A 23,591-nucleotide genomic window follows, 5' to 3' on the forward strand; every position below is an offset into this window, starting at 1 on the left:
TCTTTTACAACGTTTGAATAATTGCAATTACATAATGCATTTCAGTGCAGTATCCAAGCGATAAACTTACACCCCTGAAAATCTGAAGTAAATGCGTAGTTTTATCTTTGAAAATCTTTTTACTGTCGTTTTCATCAAATTCACCTTTGTGTTCAGTCTTTATAACACATGAATGAAAGCAGTATTTTACAGAAACTTCACCGTTTGTCCTCTAAACCTCAGTGCAGCTTTGTTATTTTTGCCATAGTGATTTAAGATTAGTAGTAATGATGTATAGGTAACAAATGCATTATTAATTTTATCTTTGAAAATCATTTTACTGTCGTTTTCATCAAATTAGCTTTTGTGTTCAGTCTTTATAGCACATGAATGAAAGCAGTAATTTTACAGAAACTTCATCGTTTATCCTCAATACCTCAATGCAGCTTTGTTATTTTTGCCATAGTGATTTAAGATTAGTAGTAATGATGTATAGGTAACAAATGCATTATTAACTTCTTCTCATTCAATCAGATGAATGCCTGAATTAAAATACAAAATCGTTGTTCCATGCAGCTCTATCAGTCAGTAAAGAAAGGGTTTTATTATTATTATTATTATTATTATTATTATTATTATTATTATTATTATTATTATTATTATTATTATTATTATTATTATTATTATTATTATTATTATTATTATTATTATTATTATTATTATTATTATTATTATATTATTACAAATGAATGCATTGCCGAAAATCTTCGAACGGAATCACTTGGAGGCTTTCAAGAGAGAAGCCTTACTCATTTCGGCCTTCAGCAAGTCAGTTCTTGGTAAATAATCAGTCTCCAGCTGGTTATTTCGAACAACGCAGATTCCCGCCCCTGACAGAGAACTAAACTTACTCCTGTTTTTTGACACATGCGCATCACCCCATATCCTATTCATTAGTATGTGTTTAAATGTTGTTTACATAACCAAGTAAAACTGATCTGGTTTGGAAAAAGAACATCTTGACCAAATACGCTTTCCAATTGAATAAGATATGAGATGGATTATAAACTTTTGGCCAACAATTGAATAGGATATGAGATGGAATATAAACTTTTGGCCAAAGGAGCACTGGAACCTATTTGGCCATTCAGCGGTAAAAGGGAAATTAGGAGCAAAAAAGTTTTAAGCGTGTAATAGGAGGAAAACATCGCAGCAGTATAATGAAACAATTATTAGGAGAGAGTAGAGAGAAAGAAGTAAGCAATAACTAAGCTAGAGAATATGAGCAGAGTAATGAAATGTGTTCCAGCTCCTGACCAATTACGGGACTCTACAAAGAACCTGTCAAGATTGAATAACATCTTGGAACCTGTGGTGCACCGACAGCACTCGACTATAGAGACAAACCATATACAAGCACCTATACCGCTTGGCTATGTTGGTCAATGAATGACAAATAATTCTAGCTATCAAAGATAGAAGTGGATGAAACACTAATCAAATTGGTTGGCTCTTGTGCACATAACCATTAGGTAGCCTACATACAAAAAACAAGCTCAAGTCTAAGGGCCTGTCCACACAAGGAAATGTTTAGCAACAAAGTTTGCAAACACTTTTTACCTCACATTTGTTTCCCATTCAGAATGGAAAAAATGTTTGTGTTTGTATGTGTACATGCAGGCCGAACACAGAGTTTTTTAAGGGGGTGGGGGGTCGATTTTCCCAAAACTGGAACTTTTCCTCTATAAATGTCAATGCATATATAGGTATATGTTGATCTGTATCATATTCCTATTATCACTTGCATTTCCTACTAGTAAAGAATGGTGTTAATGTTTAATAAAAAATTTTATATAAAAGACTTGCCAAAATAAACAAAAGATTGTTATTTATTGCTGTGTAATTACAGTTGAATGAAAAGGGTATAGTTACAGAAAATATGGAATTCCAGAAATTTTTTGTGGGGTCGTTCGACCATCCCCCCAACCTCGGTACAAGCTTGAATATAGTATATACACATGCATATATGTCTATATACACATGTCCTACAATATATTATATATATATATATATATATATATATATATATATATATATATATATATATATATATATATATTCAATTCCGCCAGAGCCAGTCTGCATGCCGCTCTTTTTTTTTTTCTAAAAACTTCCTCACCCATCTCCTCTTCTATCTCTTATCCCTCCTCGAATGCATTCTAAAATAGCCAAGTAGAATACAGAAGCTACTGCACCGACATGCATCCTGACGACAACTAAGGTTTGAACAGGAAACATGGTTTGCAAACTGTTTGCAAACATGCAAACAATGTTTCCTAGTGTGGACAGGCCTCCACAGGGTAACGGTTTTCTAGGATAACGTTTAAAACTATCTGCAGAAAAGGCTACGTGAACTATAAAGCAATGTTGAAACGATCTCCAGCCGTAAGTAAACGCCATGTATTTAGTGAAATATCAAGGCTCCGTGCAGCTTCACGAGGAAAGACAAATAAAGGAAATATGAGCAACCCAGACATGTCTAGAATTTCTTTTGGGAGAAAGAAGGGAATCTGGAAAGTGTCAGATTGATAAGGAAACACCGGCAGTGATGAAGGGGTCATAACATCCAGAAATTCCTTAGAGGATACTGAGGAATTATAGCAGGTTCACTTAAGATAGATTCTTGGGTGAGCCCTATGCCTGCGAGACGTTTGTTTGGCGGCCACTGATTGGCTGGGAACTGCCTACCTCCCGTTTCCAGCCAATCAACGGTCGGCAAACAAATGTCTCGTAAGCATAGGGCTCATCCAAGAATCTACCTTAAGTGAATTGGCTATAGTATATAGTTTTTTCTAGTATCAGGTTTTTACCGAGGGAGGGGGTCGTACTAACGCCAGTCGCCCCCCCCCCCCCCACCCCCCCACCCCCCCATGGTCCCACCACAAAATTTTTTTTTTGGAAGCCCATATTTTGTGTTAACCAAGGTCAGTACTTTGAATAACATCTATAATCGGGTAGAAGCGCATAGACCACATAACCAGTTTTTCTTCTTAATATAACTAGAATAACATTTTAAAGTATCTCATCTTGCATATACCTATATATAAGCAATGAAATTTATAGAAAAAAAGGTCCAGTTTTGAGAAAAATTACCCGCCCCATATTATATATAATATATATATATATATATATATTAATTATACTATATATAGATATATGATATATATAGAGCAGTGAAATTTATAGAAAAAAAGGTCCAGTTTTGAGAAAAATTACCCTCCCCATATATATATATATATATATATATATATATATATATATATATATAATATATATATATATATATAAACTGGGTATATGCACCTGAGTATCAAAATGCATAAAACTTTTTTCCAGGAGGAATCACAGAATATATATTCTGTAAATGCTTCTTCTTGTCAGTCTGTTAGGTTCAGATGATAGTTTTCTCTCTAAACCTGATTAAAAGACTCTCTGTTGGCTCATAAAGGTGAGGTAAATGTCCAAATCAGCTGATCGTGACAGTCAAATTATGTAATATTCCCAGAAATTAGATTTGAACCTAATAACGGATATCTATCAATCCAGCAGTTTTATATAATTTTTTTTTATCGAATATGTTTTGGAAAAAAATACAAATAAAGAAATAGAAGAAAAAAAACGTGTATTCTTCTTCCCGAAACATTCTCCAAGACTTTGGAACAGAGTACAGTCATACTTGAACGCCGTTTGTTTACTAGGTATCGCCGTGGTCGTCAACCTATACCTTACAAACTATGGTAAGGTTCAAATGTAATTCGTAATCATCTTGTTCATATTTTGTATTCTAGAGGATTCAGATTTGTTTTCTCTGCCCAGACTAACCCATGCCAAAGGAAGCCTACTTTGGTTAGCCTAGGGTATACCTAGGCTATACCTAGCTACCTAACTTATTCTCAGTGGGTTTTGATTTGAAAACCGATGAAGTTAGCTGGGCCGTGTTCATAGTCAGATGATTATTGGTTTTTGTTTGTAATGCACAATTTTGAAACTTTGGAATACTAAGTAGGTAATACCTATGATGCATACCTAGGTAGTAGGTTAGGGTAGGCATTCTGCAGGTAGGGTTCTGCAAGCCCCAGCAAAGGCCTGTATTTGGCCTTCTGCACAAAAGTGATACAACATCTTGCTTTAGGTCTGGAATCCCAGAATTTTAGTGCCATGTGGATGCCAAGTAACAAGTTTTCTGTACATTACCTATACTATATCCTAGTGCTGTAGGGTAAAAAACCGCATGGTACAGGGGTGGACCATGTACGATCAATGTGTACAACCCCAAGAAAAGTACATTATAATGCGTCCTGACACCGGAGTAGAGGTCTTTAGCTCCGTTTCTCACCAACAACAAGTCGCGTCTGATGCCCATCTCAATGTCAGGACACGTTGTAATGTACTTTTTTGGGGGTTGTACACATTGATCGTACATGGTCCACCCCTGTACCATGCGGTTTTTTACTCTATCTAATGTCACAGAGGTTACAAATTAGGTATACTAATGATGCATACAACTTAGGTATCTAATAAAGCTACTAGTATTGCCAGATGCACGATACTAATGGATAAATTTAACCTTGAATCAAATAAAAACTACCGAGGCTAGAGGGTTGCAGTTATGTATGCTTGATGATTGGAGGGTGGTTGATCAAAATACCAATTTGTAGCCCTCTAGCCTCAGTTGTTTTTAAGATCTGAGAGCCGACAAAAAAAAGTGTGGACAGAAAAAGTGCAGGTGGACAGACAAAGCCATCTCAATAGTTTTTGTTTACAGAAAACTAAAAACTCTGATGGTTTTTCTTTTTATTTCCAGTTTCATACATGTCAATAGTCTAATTTCGTGAATTCATAGGAGTTAGGTAAGGATATTTCTCTTATATAAAAGTACCTCTATTAGATAAGTCGTATGCATCATTTTAATTTGTAACCTCTGTGAAATTAGATAAATATTGAAGTTTTTTTTTTCATAAAGACCGTCATTATCTTTGTTCAACTCAAAGCACAGTAATTTGAGGCTTGTTTTCATTTAAATACTAGTTTTTAGTGTTAAGGTCAAGGCATAATCAGTGCATAGCCTAGACCTTTTACCTGACAAAGAATGTCATTTTAATCAACGTCATTGTGGTTTCTTTTTTTGGTATGTTATTGATTTATAAGATAACTTGAAGTGTAAGAATGTATGGATAGCTACATGTGTGTTTTTTTTGTTTTTTGTATTGATTGTTAATGCAGGAATGGGGAATGGAATGTTTTTTAACAAATAAAGAAAATTAATATTCCTTGGCCTTGGAGAAAAGTTTTTACATCAAGAATACGTGTAACTTATAGAGATAAATGTTTGAGCATAAACCATCATTTTATAAGTTAACTAAAGAACTGTAGATCAAATAATTTTTTGTTTAAAAATGTACAAAGATTTCTGTAATAAAAGTATAAGAAAGATTTTCTTTGAAGGTCAGCTGGTTGAACCATACATACAGCTGGCCTCTCAGCTTGTCACTTTCGATTGCCACTCTCTCTGTTTGAAGTTAGTGGATGTGTTATCTTTTATATTTTCCTAATAGTTTTTCTATGGTTAAAGTATTAAAATGAATAAATAATATGTAATATAATAATGTTAGGAAACTATTTTTTGCTTAACCAACTTTATATATTTCTTTATAATTTTTATGTGTAATAAATTTAATTCTTTCAAAACAGATTGCAGCATTCTTTTTTTAATTAAAAATATTTTTTCATTTCAAGAAGAAATAGATATACATATAGTATTTTAGGGCTGACATTTAATGACTATGAAAGTCTATAAAATCACTAGGCATCACCTTTAACCAGTACTATATTTAGATTATCCTAGATACAGATAGCCTCAACTTACTTTGGACTGAGTCTGGGTTATATATAAGGTAAATATTCATTTGATATATTTAGGAGCTAACTTAGGCTAGGCTGATAGCCTGTGTTTATTCCCCCCAAAGTAAACCAAGACAAAATACAGGCATTCCATGCTTATCGGCTGCATTGGATAACGGTGGTTTTACAGAGCTTGGCTAACAATGTCATTAACCAGATTTCCTATAAGTAACTTACCAAGTAACTACATAGCCATAGTTTCTACTTTGCGGCAGTTTACAACGAAATTTGCGGTAACGATTCTTTTCTTTAGCGAAGGTAACAAGCTCTGTCCACTTTCTGGGGAAGTATAGGTACAACACAACTAAGACCGGCATTCGTTTTCTGCCATGCAGCGATGAGTCGCTTGCTTGGTAGGTTGCTTTGATCTTCCTTTCTTTCACTGGATGGTTGTGGTTCCCACAGGATTTGGTGATATATTCTTGAATTTGGTAGCAATTTTGCTAATTTAGTTTGCTTACTGTCTTTCTTTTGTGAATATGTCTGAAGCTAGTGCTTCTAGTGCCCGGTTTTGCAGCAAGAGCTGTAACACAAGACTGACTTCCATTAATTATGACTCTTATACCATTTGTAGTCATATAGGGGGTCAGACTTTTTCTTCCATTCTTTCATGCGGCGAATGTAAAGACTGGGATCAGGGAAAGTGGAAGACTTTGACTATTTATTAAGAGAAACTAGAGAAGAATAGACTTAGAAGGGCGGCTGCTAGAGCCGAAACTAAAGGATCTAGTCAGAATTCTCCTTCTATTCCTGTTCTTTCGACTCCTGTTACTGCTTTCTCACCGATCAACAGTCTTCTGGCATTTCCTAATTCTCCCTTGCCTAGCTCCCAACCTTCTGATCCCAATACCATTGTCTGTTTAGAGATTAGGTTTGATCGTAAATTTAATTTGCTTGTGAATTCTGTCGCCCAGATTGGGAATTCGTGATCAAGGTGCTAGTGATTGGAGGAGGTGTCTATCTGTCCTGTCGATGCTTCCGGACGAAGGTCCCTGTCAAACTTCCCTGAACCTGGGAGGAGGCAAACCGGAGATCCTAAGAGGCTCGGTGGGGTTTGTCCATGGGTAGTTGCCCCCTCATCTGAGTCTGTGGTGCAAGGATCCCAGGGCTCTGAGGATGACCATTGGAAAGCCATCCAACTTATTATTCCCATTCTATCGTCCACTGAGTTGGATTCAGATGTTAGTGGAGGATGTTACAGACGATTTAAGGATGATTCTAGACCACTGAAAATGTCTTTTCCAGTGTCAAATGGCCATTCTCTACCTCCTTGCAAGGGTTCTAAGGATCAGGATCATAGTCTTAAACCTTCGCGTAGCTTTTTGGCATCTTTCCTATTGTTCCCTTGAAGTTTCAGTGTTGGATCGCCGGTTGACAATACTTGTACGGGCTTCCAACTCCATCACATCAGGATCCAATGGTGTTAAGTGTTCAGTGGCGGACTTCGAGGGATCCATGGTGTCAGTGTATCCTAAGGGATTAAAGCATACAGTGGGATCTTATGGATCCAAGTGTTCAGTTGGATCCAAAGGATCAAAGTGCTTATTGGAACCTGCGCGTTCTAGTGTATCCAAGCGCTCAGGAGGATCAAAGAGTGTAGTGTTTGAGTGCTCTCCTGCACGAGCGTAGTCATCATCTCTACAATCGGCGCCAACTTCTACCAGAGGTTCGGTCTTACAATCTAGACGTCACTCCGTTCCACCTGAGTTTCAGGATTCTTCCTTGGATGCGATCAGTCGTTGCCTGGACAGTATCTTGGAATTTCTTCAAAATTTCTTCTTCAATTCTGCAGTAGTAGTACCTTGGATTTCTTCTTGCCAGCTACACCCACATCCCCGGGATCAGCCTTTATGATGAGACAACTTGTTGAAGACTCTAGATTGACTAGTATGGTCCTGTCCTCTTCATCGAGGAAAGCCCTGGCTCGCATTGAGACATAGCTCACAGAGAAGAGAGATGCAGGAAAGGTGGTTTTTTGTGCTCCTCCTTCTTGGTTGTCGAAGAGGAGATATCTTTTATATGTTACTTGGGAGGCTCCTTCTTTGGGAGTTTCTGCCTCCTCCCAGGGGGACTTCAGCAGAAAAGTACCCAGGGATCTAGCCGCTTCTTTTAAGAGGACCAAGGAAACATTTCTTGCTCCTTCAACATCATTCTCTTCTAGAACGGTATCACCTCTGCAGCAGCATCCCTTTAGGGGAGCAGAAGCAGGTTCCAGTCATGACCTCTGACTAACAATTGGTCGGTACGAACACCAGCAAAGAAATCAACAGCCAAGACCTTTTCTTGTAAGTGAGGATCCAGTCCTTCATGCTAAAGTGGGAACCAGACCACAGGATTTTTGGACCAAATGGGCAGAAAAGAAGGCCGAACCTTGGGTTCAGCAAGTCATCAAAGAAGGGTATTCCATCCCCTTCAAGGAAAAACCCCCATTAGTTTCCTCTCCGATCAACTTTGGAGCTTACTCCAAAGACTCGGAGAAATATACTGCCCCATCAAAAGAGGTCTATTCTCTTCTCAAGAAGGGAGCAGTAAAAATAGTACAAGACGTCAATTCGAAGGGATTTTACAACCGTATATGTTTAGTCCCCAAACCATTGGGGGTTTGGAGAGTCCTTGCCCCTCTGGCAAAGTGGCTACACCTAGCAGGAATCAACATTTTCATGTATGACACTTACCTGGCAGGTATATATAGCTATATTCTCTGTTCGCACTGGCAGAATTTTCAAAACTCGCGGCAACCGCTAGATCACTGGTAGTTCAGGTGATCGCCACCCAGCTGCTCCCCGTGGTGCTGGTGCTCGGAATCATTCCCATTTTCCTCAGATTTTTTTCTGCCACTGAACCGGCAACATCGTTGTTGGTTTCCCTGCTAGAATTCGAACTCGTTAGCTGACTTTCGCTGTACTTGGATGGTTTATTGGGTATCGTATTGGAAAGTTGGATTGGCTAATCGCGATTGGAAGTTCTTATAATGTCTGATTCTGATGTAGTATTTCGAGTGTGTATGAAAGAAGGGTGCAAGGTGAGACTGCCGAAAGCCTCGGTAGACCCTCACAGTATGTAAGAAGTGTAGAGAGGTTTTGTGTACTTGGGATAATAGATGTAATGAGTGTAAAGTTTAAATGAGAAGGAGGGAAAAGACTTTCACGAACATATGTTGAGAGACTAGAAAAGGATAGAGTAAGAAGATCGTTGTCTCGGAGTGAGAGGTCAGGATCTTCTAGTAAGGCCTTGAATACTTCTGTTATTTCTCCCCCTTCTTCCAAGTAGAAGTTGTTTAATCCTTCTCCTCAGGTCTCTCCTGCGCCTGCTGCTGTTTCTGAGGATACTAATTATGTGAAAGTGTTTGCCGCCCTTGCGTCAATGGGCGATCAGATTCAGCGTCTTACAGACAAAGTGGGTACTTTTGAGAGTGTCAGTGTAGTGGAGGGGGCGGCTGATGTCCTCACTCGTGCTCCTAGACCTAGGCCTCTGCCAAGCTCCCAGACCCAAGGGAGAAGGCATGTCGACAGTCGAAGGGAGGCGAGAGGGTTCCCTTACGATCAGTCGTCCCTTCAGGCAGTCCTGTTTGCGTCCCAGGCTGCAGCAGTGCGTCATAGAAAAGGCGACACTGGGAAGTGTTTTTCCTCTACAGATAGTTCTGCGTCAGGCAAGTATTGGACGTTATGCGGAAGTTTTCCGCGTCCTCTGAAGAGGACGCATAGACCTACGTCTTCTCAAGATGAGCATGACCCTCAAGAGCGGTGGAGTAGTCCCGAGATTTTCTCTTCTAGTGATGAGGAAGAGGTGGTTCCGTTTAAAAAGGAGGAGATCCTTTAAGTCAAGACAAGACGCAAGACCTCATGTATACGGCGGTTTCTCGGATAGGAGCCCTCCTTCTGAATCCGGAGCAGTCTCTCCGGTATCTTCTCCTTATCGTAGAGCTCAGGATCGAATTTCTTGTTTTAATGATCCTTCTCGTCGTCGTTCTCCGCTTGCTCAGACTTGCCCGCCAGGAAACAGAGACTAGGAACTTCCTTGAAGAGATGCAAGGAAGGTTAGCCGATTTAGTTAAAGATCGTGGGGAACGTCGGCAAACCACCCCTCCCTATTGAGGCGTAAGGACGCATCTCTCCCCGTCAAGTCATCTAAAAGGACGCATGATGGTTTGCCTCCTTCTCATCACGCTTCGGAGTCTCGGGTAGTACGCAAGTTACGGGAGCAGGACGCAGGACGCAAGTTACGAGAACAGGAAGCAGGACGCAAGTTACCGGAGCAGGACGCAGGACGCAAGCTTCCGGAACAGGACGCAGGACGCAACCTCGGAGCTCAGAAGGACGCAGGACGCAGGCGGCAGGAGCCGGCTTCTTCCCGCGAGGTGGGAGAAGATTTTCTGCAGCAAGACCTTGTTTACAGGATGTGTCTTCGGCAGAAGAGGAGATAGAAGACTTAGAGTCTGAGGAAGAAAAAGATGGTGAAGCACCTTCTTCAGACTACAAGAAATTAACGAAGTGCCTTCTTTCCCTTTTGAAGGGGATTTTCAGCCTGCAGCTCCGACATCACCCCTTTCTCAATTCTCCAAGAATAAAACTCCGAAGAAGTCCTCGTTTTTGAAGATGAAGTTTTTTCGATTACGGCTAAGAAGGCTCTTCAAAGAATTGATACGTGGTTTGAAGGAAAAGAGGAAGAAGCGGGCAAGACTGTGTTCTCTTTCCCTCCAGCCAAATTGGCATCGAAGTCCGGAATTTGGTATGCGACGGGGGAAAATCTCGGCCTGGGAGTTCCTGCCTCCTCCCAGGGGGATTTGTCCAAACATTGTTGACAGTTCCCGCAGACATGCTTTGAATTCGGCTAAAGTGTGGTGGTCTCCATCGAGTTAGATCATCTCTTGAAAGGGATTTTTCCGGACTTTCGACGTTTTCAATTTTCTTGATTGGTCCTTGGGGGCTCTGGGACGAACAGTGGAAAATAATGAATCAACGGCTTCTCAACTCCCAAGCAGTATTATGTCCTGCATGGACAAAGCCTTAAGGGATGGCGTGAATGAGTTAGCATCTCTTTTCACCGCAGGAGTTTTAAAGAAGAGGTCACTCCTATGCTCTTTTGCTGCTAAGGCGTTTCTAACGCCCAGAAATCCGAATTGGTTTATTCCCCACTTTCGGATCAGTTATTTCCGGCGGATATTATCAAGGATATTTCGCTTTCCTAACTCAGAAGGCGACGCAGGATCTGTTAACTTCTTCGGTAAAGAAAATTTTACCCAACAAGGTTGGTTAAGAAGACGCCTAAGGAATCAAGAAACAAGCTAGTCAGCCCTTTCGAGGCAAGTCCTTTTCTCGTCTTCCTTCAGAGCAAGAAGAGCTCCGTCCAAGAGGGGTTCGAAACCCAGTAGTAAACAATGAACAACAAGTCCTTCAGACATCAGTAGGTGCCAGACTCCAGAAGTTTTGGGAGATTTGGCAAGAAAAAAGGGAGCAGATCCTTGGGTCGTCAAGGTGGCCAAAGAAGGTTACAAAATCCCTTTTCTGAAGAGACACCTCTTGCGACATCGCCAAGAGAGCTTGGAGCTCACTACAGCGATCCAGGGAAACAAGAAGCACTACAAGAACAAGTATTGTTTCTATGCTCAAGAAAGGAGCAATAGAACCTGTTTCTGGATCACTTATCTCCGGGATTTTACAACCGGCTGTTTTTAGTAGCGAAATCCCTCGGGGGGTATGGGGACCAGTACTGGACGTAAGTCAACTCAACTTATTTGTGGAGAAAACAAAATTTACGATGGAGACGACCGATTCAGTACTGGCAGCGGTACGTCCAGGGGACTGGATGGTTACCCTGGACCTTCAAGACGCATATTTTCATATCCCAATTCATGCAGGATCCAGGAAGTACCTGAGATTTGTGATCCAGAACAGGTCTTTCAGTTCAAAGCCCTCTGCTTTGGACTGTGCACAGCCCCACAAGTTTTTACAAGAGTGATGGCAAGCGTGGCGAAGTGGCTACACATTCTAGGAATAAGAGTGTCTCTATACCTGGACGAGCTCATAAGAGCCCAATCAAGGGAAGCAATGTCTGGAGGACTTAGAAATGGACGTTAACATTAACGAAGAGTTAGGGCTGATGGTGAACTTAGAAAAGTCGAATATGACCCCCAATCAGGAGCTAGTTTATTTGGGGATTCTGATCTCCTCAGTGACTTTTCGGGCTTTTCTGTCTCCCAACAGACAAGAGCGGTGCATCCGGAAAGTTCAAGCCTTTCTAGAGAAAGAACAATGTTCGGCACGAGAGTGGATGAGCTTACTGGGGACCCTCTCGTCCCTGGAACGGTTCGTTTCTCTAGGAAGGCTTCACATGAGACCCCTACTAAATATTTTTTGAACCAAGTCTGGCCAAGAAAATCGCAACCAGATTCCTTCCTGTTTCGAATTCCTCACAAGATCAAAGAGGAATTGCGGTGGTGGCTAACTCCGGGGTAAGTTAGCGAAGGGAGCGTCGCTCCAGCAAAAGAACCCAGACCATGTATTGTTCTCAGACGTGTCGGACGCAGGCTGGGAGCGACTCTCGACATCAAGAAGTTTCAGGTCGTTGGAGCAAGAGGAAGCGGCTTGGCATATAAACAGGAAGGACTGATGGCGATTTTCTTGGCTTTGAAAGAGTTCAACGCGGTGATTCGCAACAAGGTGGTGCAAGTCAACGCGGACAATACCACAGCTCTGGCGTACATCCGCAAACAAGGAGGGACACATTCAATCTCTCTTTGCAAGTTGGCAGAGGAGATCCTTCTTTGGGCAGAGAAGGAAAACGTAACCCTTCTCACCAGATTCATTCAAGGGGAGAAAAGAATGTGAGAGCGGACCTGTTGAGCAGGGAAGGTCAACTTCTATCAACAGAATGGACTCTTCATCTAGAAGTATGCCAGAGTCTGTGGAAATTATGGGGTCGCCCAGTGGTGGACTTGTTGCGACAGCAATGACAAAGAGATTGACGACTTATTCTCTCCAGTCCCAGACCGTCAAGCAGTCACAGTAGACGCCTTTCTCTAGATTGGACGGGGCTAGACGTGTACGCCTTTCCTCCCCCGTTCAAGATATTAGGAAAGGTTTTGAAGAAATTCAGGGAGAGTCAAGGGACAAGAATGACTCTCATAGCTCCCTACTGGCCGGCCCGAGATTGGTTCACAGAGGTACTGGAATGGACAATAGATGTGCCAAGGACACTTCCAGCAAGAGTAGATCTACTCAAACAGCCTCACTTCAACAGGTACCACAAGAACACCCTCGCTCTGGGTCTGACTGCGTCAGACTATCGAAAGACTTGTCAGAGCGAGGGGGTTTTTTTTCCTAGAGAGGCGGCCAGAGCGGTGGCCGAGCTAGAAGAGCCTCTACTATTAAGGTGTACCAGGCGAAGTGGGAAATCTTTCGTAAGTGGTGCAAGAGTCGGAAGATTTCTTCATCCAGTACCTCTGTGACCCAAATTGCCGACTTCCTTTTATATTTAAGAAGGAAATAGGATTGTCAACTCAGACGATTAAAGGGTATCGGAGTATGTTTGGACTCAGTATTTAGACATAGAGGTTTAGATATTACAAATAATCTAGATCTGAGAGACCTCATAAGGTCCTTTGGAACAAGGAAGGAACTCCAATACAGAGCGCCTTCCTGGAATCTCGATGTTGGTCCTGAAATTCTTAGGAACTAGTAAGTTCGAACCGATGGATCAAGCCTCGTTGAGAGATATCTCAAAAAAGACCATCTTTTTGGTGGCCTTGGCCACAGCTAAAAGGGTGAGTGAGCTGCAAGCAATTAGCAAACATATTGGCTGGAAACATGACAAGGCGGTTTGCTCATTTCAGGAGGGGTTCTTGGCCAAGAACGAGAATCCAGCTCATCCATGGCCAAGGTCTTTTGAAATTATGGGTCTTTCAGATTTAGTAGGACAGGAACAAGAGAGAGTTCTTGTCCAGTAAGGCATTGCGCTATTATATGGAGAAAACCAGTAAGATTAGAGGAACTTTCAGAATCACTGTGGTGCCTCTGTGAAGAATCCTAGCAGAGCAATGACCAAAATGCTATTGCCTTTTTCCTTAGGGAACTAATTAAAGAATCTCATATTATGCCAAGAAGAAATTTCGGCATCTTAAGGTTAAGGCGCACGAAGTGAGAGCAGTAGCTACTTCCTTTGGCTTTTAAAAAAAGAATATGGCTCTCAAAGATATCATTGAAACGACGTTTTGGAGGACTAATTCAGTGTTTGCAAGTCATTACCTTAGAAACGTCAAAACAACGTTTGACAATTGTCAACGTTGGGTCCAAATGTATCCTCAGGAGCAGTATTGGGCAAAGGTAATTTCCACCCCATAACTACTAACATGCTAGGTATTTTAATGAAGTGGTGTTGTTTTTATGGTTGTCCTGAGAGGGTTATATCCTCTTCAGTCTGTGAAGTGTAGTGTGTTAGGTTAGTTTTGTGTGTGGTTCAGGTGGTCTAACTTATCCTAGCATGAATGCCCGTGGTAAGAGAGGGCTAGGGTTTCCTGTCAACAAATTGGTCCCGTCCAGTTGTCAGACCCTTGTAATTAGCTTCATCAACTAATAGGTCACGTCCTAGTTGGAAGCTACTAAGGTTTAGCAGGCTAAGAGGCAGGAATGCTGAAGTCAGCTACCTTAGCAGGTAAGGAATCTAAGAGTATTTTGAATTTTAAATTTTAAAACTCTTACAATGTTGCTGTCTTTGACCACCTCCAAATGTGTCAATCAGCCATATATATACCTGCCCAGGTAACCGAATGTCATACATGAAAATGAGGTTATTAATGATATAACAAAGTTTCATGTATACTTACCTGGCAGGTATATATAATTAAATTCCCACCCACCTCCCCTCAGAAGACAGGGTTCAGAGAAAAATCTGAGGAAAATGGGAATGATTCCGAGCACCAGCGCCACGGGAGCGGGGTGGCGATCACCTGAACTACCAGTGATCTAGCGGTTGCCGCGAGTTTTGAAAATTCTGCCAGTGCGAACAGAGAATATAGCTATATATATACCTGCCAGGTAAGTATACATGAAACTTTGTTATATCATAATAACCTCATTTATCTGTACCTAGACGACTGGCTCCTTCATTCCCCCTCAGTCAAAATGCATGGAGGACATTCAAGAGACTCTTCAATTGGCCCGGAATCTGGGTCTTCTGATCAACAAATCCAAGTTCCAACTAGTCCCAATCTAATCAATTCTTTATTTGGAATTTATAAGCAATTGTTAAGTGTAGACACCAATCCTCCGCTAAAGTTTATCAGACCAAGGGGTCAGTCTTTTGCAGCTGGTGCAGAAGTCATGATACCTCAATATCTTCTACCTCTGTAGCCCAAATAGCAGACTTTCTGCTATTTTTAAGAATGTCACGACAGTTATCAGCAGCCACATCAAAGGATATAGAGTAATGCTAAGCTCTGTGTTTAGATACAGGGTTCTGGATTTGTCCTCAAATAAGGATATCAGTGATTTGATTAAGTCGTTTGAGACAACCAAAAGGAAAAAGGCTGTGTTGTTCTGAAGTGGATTTCAGGTCCTCCATTCAAACCCATACAATCTTGTAGCCTGAGGGATCTTACAAGGAATACACTTTTTTTGGTATCCTTAGCTATGGCTAAAAGAGCCAGCAAAATACAAGCCCTATGTAAGGATGTGGGTTTTTCACTGGGGGATGAAGTGTGCTCACTCATTTTAGGTTTTCTTGCAAAATATGAAACTTCAACTAATCTTTGGCCTCGCTCCTCCAGAATTAAGTTGCTGACTAACATCCTCAGTCCTGCTAATGTGAAGATTAATACAATTCTAATAGAATAGTACACGTACATAGTTTAAAGGCCGATGTTTCTTCTGGTTTCGACCAGTGTGGCTTTGAGTAGCCTGACGATGGATTCGGGTTCTTCCCTATTTATGGTCAGGGTCGCCAATAGGAGACTAGTATCGTGCCTCCGACCAATGAAAATTTAGCTCATGGGACACCCCCTGCTGACTCCCGACTATAAATAGGGTAGAACCTGAATCCATCATCAGTCTACTCATCTGCATTGACTGGTAATTGAATTCTGCATAAGAATTTTGATTTGTACTATACTGTATTAATATTCATTCAAATGATCAGAGCTCTTTAGATTCATAACTCTGGCATTTCATTTGATTTGAATTGGTGAAACAAATGGATGTCCTGATTATGTACTCTTAAAAAGTATCATGACCAGACTTGATATTTGTTTGAAAGAGTTAAAATGAGAAAGTTTCATGGTTACTGTGATATCATTTATTATTTTATTGTATATTCAGTTTTTAAATTATTTCTTTTCTTTAAACAGGCAAGTCATCCTAAGGATGTTGTTATAACAGATGAACACCCAAAAACATTATTACTTCAGAAGCATGCAGATTATATCATAGGTTACAGCAAAAAGAAAGAGGATTATGTAAGTAGTATATATATTGTTCTACATTAGCCTTCTGTTTCAATTTTACGCAAACACACTGCATGTTGCTCACTTTGCAGTATTTGGATGAAAGATTTAATCTTGAAAAGAAGCATTAAAACTTCTTCCAGTTGAGATTCCAGTGTTAGAGGGCTCCCAACTCTTATTTAAATGTCATACTTGTGCTCTTAAGCTTGGGTTGCTAACAGCATTATTTATGCATTTTTGTTCCATCACTCTTATCATTAATTTTATGTCAGAGTAAGCAACATTTTCCATCATCTTCAGACAGCCAGTTTATAATTTAATACACAGTATAGTAAAAGCTTTCATCTTTCCTCTTTTCATGATTATTTAAGTGAAAGTCAAGTCTTGGCTAGTGCATGCATAATTCTTTGCCAGTGATTGCTTTATAGGCATGTGTCAAGTCCTTTTTTGCTGGTATACTGCATGCATGGTCAATGCCTTATTGGTCAAGTGTGAACTATGCGCAATGTTCCCTAGGCAGCCTGCCTTGATGTTGGGTAGCTTCAGTTAGGGTAGGATCCTATGATGTTGAGTAGATGTAACTAGGCTAACTAAACTTATGAAGCTTTTTGTTATTGTACTGGAACTTTATGGCGCCAGACCTCATACTGCAGCACACACTCATGATGGTATTTTTTTTTCATTATACGTAGTATCTTTATTACTTTCTTGACCAAAGGGCAAACCATAAGTTAAGTTATGGCTATAGTTGAGGTTGACACTTATTCTTTCTGTGGTGGGAGGGGGGTGGCCGGGGGAGAGTTTGCAATAGGCAGTGAAATTCCACTTCCTGGTCTAAGGTTATTATTATAATTTTCAAAGTCGGGAAAGTCACATGCCACACATTGTGGTCTATCTTCCATGATTATTTTCTGTGACAAAGATTGAATCTTTGTGATCCAGCAAAGGAAAATGTGGAGTGGAATGCATCTTTAATTTAGAGATAGGATTCTGAGAGATGTCAAGACTAGTAACAGGCATCAGGTAGATTTAGTGCCTCTTTCCTTATTCTTATTTCCAAAAAAGACTCTTTTTGCTAATTGTTTTGCAGGAACTGATTAGTTTCAGTAAAGTAAGAGGTGTGCATGTAAACAAATATTTGTTTGTTAAGTCTGTATGAAATTACGTAGTATATGTAAATATTAAATTAAGTATTTATATTTTTTCTTTGAAATCTCACATGCCTCAGTCAATGGCCGCTTAATCCATTCTAGAAGGCTGTTCTTTAAACCCAGCAATTTTTTTCCATGAGAAATAGTAATGGGAATTGGATTAATCCTTTCCATACCACCAAAAATATAAAAATAAAAAGATTTCTAGCATGTAGAAATTACACAAAAAATAAAGTAATTATTTTAAATAAATGCAACTTTATTCTCACTTTACCTGTAATTGGTGGAGTTGATGGCACATCTTGAAGTTGGCGAGGAGAGGTTTCATTGTTTGGAAGAGGAGGCCTTTCCTTAAAACAACAGCAGACAACTGTGCTTTTGATGTTGTTTCTCTTTTCTTTCTCTTTCTGCTGCTTTCTGCTTAAAATCACTTTTTTCTCATTAAAAACCTGTCCAATGATGCTTGTATATGTATGTGTTTTAAAATGCCCTGATAGTGAGAGAAAGTACGTATTGTAATTCAGTAAGCTTGTGTTTCACATAAGTAACTTACCAAACAATTACATTAGCTGTAAGTTTTCCTGCCTGGCAGTCGAAAATTCAAATTTCCTGGCGGCGGCATCGGTGCTGCCATCGTTCATGTAGGTGATACAGGTCCCGCCCACTTTCAGGAATACCCGGTACTGCTGAGCTAACTATTGTCAATTCGTTTTCTGCTGGCCACGGAGTAACAAAGTTAGACGCTCACGTGCGGTCCAGTGCTCGCACGCTTGCGATGCCGACTTGCCACGTTGTGTGTCGATAGGAGTTTCGACTCGTTCACCTCATACGTCTCATGTTTTTTCGACTCCCAGTCAATTGTTTTCGAAGAAGAGCCATACGACAGCCACGACTTCGACTTTGACCAAGGATGATTCAAAGACCAAACCTTTGTTAGAGGATTCTGCTTTGGGCCCCTTTAGACATCAACTTAAAGAATTAATTGTCTTTTTGAAGAAGACAATGAACCAGACTGAAGAAGAAGACGGGGTGTCTTCCGTCCTGTCAGAAGAGGAAACTCAAGACCAGGAATCGAAAGCTTCTTCGCTTATTCTAGTCTGGTAAGGTTCCTTTTACAGACATATCTGGATTTTTTTGAACCAGCTTCGCCTTTTCCTCTGTCGATGTTCGTGAAGGATAGGAGATCAGCGCCTTCGGGTTTACCTAAACCAGTTCTCTCTCAGTCCTTGAACTGTTGAATTCGGCAACCTTAAGAAATGTAACTAGGAAGGCACTATTCCTAGTCGCCTTAGCAACAGTGGGAAGAGTACGCGAGTTGCAGGCGATGAGTAAGGAAGTGGGTTTCACCCAGGGCAATGCAGTTTGTTCATATGTAACAGACTTCCTTGCTAAGAATGAGGATCCTTCGAATCCTTGGCCCCGTTCTTTCAGGATAAAGAGCTTAACGGACTTAGTCGGGGCAGAAGACGAGGAGCGTACGTTGTGTGTGGTCAGAGCCATCAGACACTACCTGACTAGGACAGAAACTTTGAGAGGAGAGTCAAACCGACTCTGATGCTCGGTGAGAGACCCGTCTCGGCCTCTTTCAAAGAAAGCAATGTCATTCTTCCTGAGGAGTTTGATTCGAGAAGTGCAAGCCCAAACTCAGGAACAAACTCTTAGTGTGCTAAAAGTGAAGACGCACGAGATTCATGCAGTAGCAACGTCTTTGGCTTTCAGACAAAATATGTCTCTATCCTCCATTATGCAAACAACATTCTGGAGGTAGAAATCGGTGTTTGCATCGCACTATTTGAAGGAAGTAGAAACTACTTTAAAAAACTGTTGTAGATTGGGACCGTTGTCAGTAGCGGGAATAGTGTTGGGAGAGGAAGCATAGGGGGACCCAGTTTTTTCCCTCTACTATCTCCTCGCCTTGGATTTGAGGTTGTTGAGGTTTTGGGAAGCCTGGGGGTACATGTACCCGAAGTACCCGCCAGTTCTTATATCTGGTTAAGGGTATCATATGGTTTTTAGTGTAGGTGATGGTGTTGTGTGGTCTTATCTGGTCTTTTGCCCAGGGCAAGGGCAAATTATTGATGTTTTGTCAATCACTGGTGTACTTCCATGGTTGCAAAATCCCATCATTAGTAGGGACGACCCTGGCCATTACTGTCACGTCTCCCACATGTGATGAGAGCGCCGACCAGAGGCAGTATCTACCTGTAGCTGCTCTCTCACAAGGTAAAGGTACTCCAAACATTATATGTAATGTGAGCACATGATTATTGTTTTAGTTCATAGCTTTCCATATACCCACCGTCCGGGTAATTTGGATTCAGCTAATGTAATTGTTTGGTAAGTCACTTATGTGAAAATAATATTTTAATGATAAAATAAGGTTTCACATATACTTAACAAACAATTACATAATCAGAGCCCTCCCTCCTCCCCACAGATGGACATTGTGGCTCAACGAATTGACAAAAGTTAGCTCAGCAGTACCGGGTATTCCCGAAAGTGAGCAGGACCTGTGTCACTCACATGAACAATGGCAATGCCGACGCCGCCAGGAAATTTGAATTTCCGACTGCCAGGTAAGGAAGCTTATAGCTAATGTAATTGTTTGGTAAGTGTATGTGAAACCTTATTTTATCATTAAAATATCATGTTTGCTACAGGTTTGTTAGGATGAATTTATTTCATTTTGTTGAGATGAATTTCTTTCATTATAAACTAGGAACAACCTTTGTTCCCTCCCACCCCGAAGACAGCTTAGCTGCCATCTGTTGCTGCTTCGTTTAAATGTCTTGCAGTTCTGCATTGAGCTCTTTGTGCTCCACCACTAACTCCTCCACAACAAACTCAGCATCAAACCTTCAAAGTCCCTTTCTTTTACAGCATCTGACCACAAATTTTCATTGTCCTGTAAGAGACATCCCCATATGCTTTGTCTACAAGGCTTATGCTATGGAGGATGTTGGAATAGTTCTAGAGTTCTCTTAGCTCTATATCAGAAGTTACTTCCAAGCATCACTGGAATATTGTTTTGGTGTAGCATTTCATGAATTAGAGATGACCTGCTGGTCCATTTGATGGGTAAGAGGAGTCATGTTAGGGGGCAAGAACTTCACCCTTATGAAATTAGATTCCCCACAGCAACTTGGCCTCTAAGCCTAGGGGATGAGCTGGAGTATTGTCCATCTGAAGAAGGATCTTCAGAGGCAATTGTTTCTCATTGAGGTATATCTTGATGATAGGGGTAGCCACTTCATTCACCCATTCAGTGAAAAATTGCCTGATTACCCAAGTTTTACTGGTTGCCCTCCACAGAACAAGTTATCCTGACCTTCTTTGGCTTGTGCCCTGGCAGTGAATTCTCCTCTTGGGTGACAAAGGTAGATCCTGTAGCCTTTATATAGTGATTAAACTAAACACATTTCTCCGCAGCATCTTTGTCAGAACTGGCAACCTCCCCTTGCCGTACCACATTGTGTATATCACCTCACCTCTCCTGGAATTTTCCAAGTCATCATGCTAACTTTGAAGTCTTGAGTACTGTCTGTATCAACACTTGCTCCAAGGATGGGTTTTAAAAGATCAGCATGTAATTGTCTTGCCTTTTCTCATTAGATGTCCTCAGAAACACTATCACTGGCTAAGTGGTTTTAATTTATCCAAATAAGTTTCTTAACCTCTTCATTTGTCTGAGACTTTGTTTTGTAACAGGTTTCACTCCCTCAGACCAGCTCCTTTGATGGCCTCTATACATTTTATCACTGTAGAAATTATATTTTTATGGTAAAATTAGATTTTACATATACTTACCAACTACAGGCAGTCCCCGGGGGGTTACGACGGGGGTTCCGTTCTTGAGGCGCGTCGTAAGCCGAAAATCGTCGTAAGCCGGAACGACACTTGGAATATGCCTTAAAACTAAGAAAAAGTTAGAGACCTTACCGTGTGACATGCAAGTATATTGCATGATGTGTAGTGTGGTTATTTCAATGGCAAAGGATGGTTCTTGAAGGTATAATTCTTTATTAAACTTTTCTTGTGACACTATAAAGCACAATGTACTACACTTAATCCTTAGGTTAGATTATACACTAAACACTATATTATGCACTGTACACTTCGTAGTAGTATTTGTTAGATCCTGGAGTACACTAAAATCCCAGTCTGGTAGCTCGGAAGGTAAAAGTATAACACAATTAGTACAAAATACTACACAAAGTCCTGAATACAATATGTAAATTATAGATATCAAGAGTAAAAGAGTTAATGTATGTTAATTAATTCCTTACTTTTAGTTTATAATTCCTTACTTTGAGTTATATCAAGAGTAAAAAGTTAATGTATGTGAATTAATTCCTTACTTTAGTTTAAAGTTGTCCTGCTATGTAACCCTGGATGCACAAAGTCTTATGTGGCCCCATAGCCTACATCATTAGGGGGTTTGGATGTACAAAAAAATAATTAGATGTCAGTAAGTACTCTATGCCATAGTAAGTTACATACAGTAATATGCACCCATACAGTGGTTTAATATCACATATATAACATGTATAAAACTTAGTTAATGTATGTTTAATTAATTCCTTACCTTTAGTTTAAAGTTGTCGTTCAATGTAACCCTGGATGGACAAAGTCTTATGTGGCCCCATAGCCTACATCATTCAGGGGGTTCTGGAATGTATAAAAAATAATTTTGTCAGTAAGTACTCTATGCATAGTAAGTTACATACAGTAATATGCACCATACAGTGGTTTAATATCAACTGTATGCATATTGTAAATGATTGGTCTACACCCCCTGTTCAGCAGGGAGTGTACAGTATGTAATTCCATGAGGGACCTTGATCACTTATCCCATGTGAGAGATCTTGGTCACTTTTTTTTTAGTATGTACGTATAAAACTTACTTAATGTATGTTTACTACTATGTATAATTCCTTACCTTTAGTACAGTAGTACATATGTTTACAGTTGTCGTGCTATGTTATTGTAGTAACCCTGGACAAAGTTTTATGTGGCCCCATAGCCTGCATCATGGAGGGGGTCCTGGTTTTCTGGAATGTACCAAAAAAGTATCAAGTTAAGTCATGTTATGTATGTTTAGTAAGTTACATACAGTAACCATACGTACAGTGGTTTATAACATGTATGTACATAATCAAACTTGGTTGGAAATTCCTGTAAAAAAAAGTTATGTACGTATGTAATATGTACTACTGTATGTAAAAACCTTACTGTTCATACTTTGTTACACTACATGTTACATGTGATACGTATACTTTCCTGAAGGGTTTTTTCCATCCAAAAATGGTGCTTCTACTTGTAGTTATCCCTTGATGACACTTGTAGTAACAACCTGGAGTTGTGTGAAAAATTGTTGGTTCTGGAAGGAAAAAGTAACAAAATTAGTGTACAAAATATATACACTACAGAAAGTTGTGAATGCAATATGTTAATTACTGTAGATATATCAAGAGTACTAAAAGAGTTAATGTATGTTAATTAATTCCTTACTTTTAGTTTAAAGTTGTCGTTCAATGTAACCCTGGATGGACAAAGTCTTATGTGGCCCCATAGCCTACATCATGGAATGTACAAAAAATAATTTTGTCAGTAAGTACTCTATGCATAGTAAGTTACATACAGTAATATGCACCATACAGTGGTTTAATAGCTACATATAACATGTAGTATAAAACTTAATTTAGAAATTCCTTACATAACTTACCAACTTTTAGTGAGTCTCAAAGCTGTTACCTAGGTTGTGGGAGATGGAGGTGGAGGTGTAGAGCATTCATGATAAGGATGCATTCCAAACTAACTTCAGTGTGCTTTATCACAGATAACAGGCTAGGATGATGGGCAGTCTGGAATGAAGAATTAATATTAAAGGACAGTATGTAACCACTTAGGTGTACAAAATTTATTGTACGTATGCAAACATTAAACACAACTGAGAATTCCTTACCTTCAGCAAAATGAAGGCATGTAGGCTATGTAGAGGTCTGGTTTATGTAAGTCACAGGTGCATGCCAGTCTGGAATGATAATGTAATAGTACATATGATT

General features: G+C 40.1%; 1 protein-coding gene across 2 annotated transcripts in view; it reads left to right on the top strand.

Annotated features, from left to right (window-relative positions):
* Window positions 1-2,271: 2,271 nt before the first annotated feature.
* Window positions 2,272-23,591, top strand: part of LOC135213621 (geranylgeranyl transferase type-2 subunit beta-like) — a 131,156-nt gene continuing 109,836 nt past the window's right edge. Inside the window, exons 1-2 of one of the 2 annotated variants that reach the window (XM_064247648.1) lie at window positions 2,272-2,424; window positions 16,280-16,387. In XM_064247648.1, the coding sequence (XP_064103718.1) occupies window positions 2,404-2,424; window positions 16,280-16,387 (129 nt within the window). In that variant the 5' untranslated portion in view covers window positions 2,272-2,403. Of the gene's footprint in view, window positions 2,425-3,632; window positions 3,777-16,279; window positions 16,388-23,591 lie in introns of those variants that run through there. The other variant, XM_064247649.1, reaches the window with a different exon arrangement.

The sequence above is a fragment of the Macrobrachium nipponense genome, chromosome 43, assembly GCF_015104395.2.
Source record: "Macrobrachium nipponense isolate FS-2020 chromosome 43, ASM1510439v2, whole genome shotgun sequence".
Taxonomy (NCBI): domain Eukaryota; kingdom Metazoa; phylum Arthropoda; class Malacostraca; order Decapoda; family Palaemonidae; genus Macrobrachium; species Macrobrachium nipponense.